At 65.8% G+C, this 1,099-nt stretch overlaps 1 protein-coding gene across 1 annotated transcript; it reads left to right on the top strand.

The window, feature by feature from the left end:
• Positions 1–38: 38 nt before the first annotated feature.
• On the top strand, positions 39–1,099 carry LOC146600176 (uncharacterized; the record flags this gene model as incomplete). Its single annotated transcript, XM_085326048.1, has 1 exon — positions 39–1,099. A coding segment is annotated over exon 1 (1,023 nt), but the record flags the coding sequence as incomplete, so codon positions are not given.

Here is a 1,099-nt window from a genome sequence, read left to right as displayed (position 1 = left end):
CCCTGACCCGGCCCCGCCCTCTCCTCTCTTATAGGCTGCCACCAGCGCCGGCGCGTCGCCATTGGCGCAGGCGGGAATGGACGGGGCGCGGCCAGCCAATGGGAAGGCAGCGTCCCCGGGGGCGGCCAATGAGGCTCGAGGCGCCGGCAGGGCCCCTGAGCAAGGAGGCCAGGAGCCAGCCAATGGGAGCGCACCGAGCTTGRATCTGGCCAATGAGCAGGAAGCTGCTGGAGGTCGGTCCAATGAGGGAAGGGGAAGCCTGGGCTCAGCCAATAAGGAGCTGAGGCTGCAGCAGACCGCGAAGGGCTCGTCCAATGGGCCCGTGGAGGGCCGGGTCTCAGCCAATGAGGAGAGAGGGCTGCAGGAGCCTCCCAAGGAGGCCGGGGCGCTCCGGGGCCCGGCCCGTGGGGCCGCAGGGCGCCGGCAGCCCACCAGTGGGGCCGGGGGTCTCCAGGAGCCGYCCAATGGGGCCACAGGCCTCCAGGAAACATCTAATGGTGCTTCGGGGCTCCAGGAACCATCCAATGGGGCCGGAGGTCTCCAGGAACCATGCAGTGGGGCCGGGGGTCTCCAGGAGCCGTCCAATGGGGCCACAGGCCTCCAGGAAACATCTAATGGTGCTTCAGGGCTCCAGGAACCATCCAATGGGGCCCGAGGTCTCCATGAACCATCCAGTGGGGCCCGAGGTCTCCAGGAGCCGCCCAATGGGGCCACAGGCCTCCAGGAAACATCTAAGGGTGCTTCGGGGCTCCAGGAACCATCCAATGGGGCCGGAGGTCTCCATGAACCATCCAGTGGGGCCAGGGGTCTCCAGGAACCATCCAGTGGGGCCACAGGCCTCCAGGAACCATCTAATGGTGCTTCGGGGCTCCAGGAACCATCCAATGGGGCCGGAGGTCTCCAGGAACCATCCAGTGGGGCCGGGGGTCTCCAGGAGCCGTCCAATGGGGCCACAGGCCTCCAGGAACCATCTAATGGTGCTTTAGGCCTCCAGGGGCCATGCAAGGAGACCACAGAGCTCCAAGAACCATTGAACGATGCTTTAGGTCTCCAGGAACCATCCAATGACACTTCCAGCCTCCAGGAACCATCCAAGGAG

This window comes from Rhea americana, unplaced genomic scaffold (assembly GCF_003343005.1).
Source record: "Rhea americana isolate MKP2758 unplaced genomic scaffold, rheAme1 scaffold_1260, whole genome shotgun sequence".
In the NCBI taxonomy this organism is placed as follows: domain Eukaryota; kingdom Metazoa; phylum Chordata; class Aves; order Rheiformes; family Rheidae; genus Rhea; species Rhea americana.
Note: the sequence above shows the minus strand (reverse complement) of the source record. Positions and strands in the feature narration are given on the sequence as shown.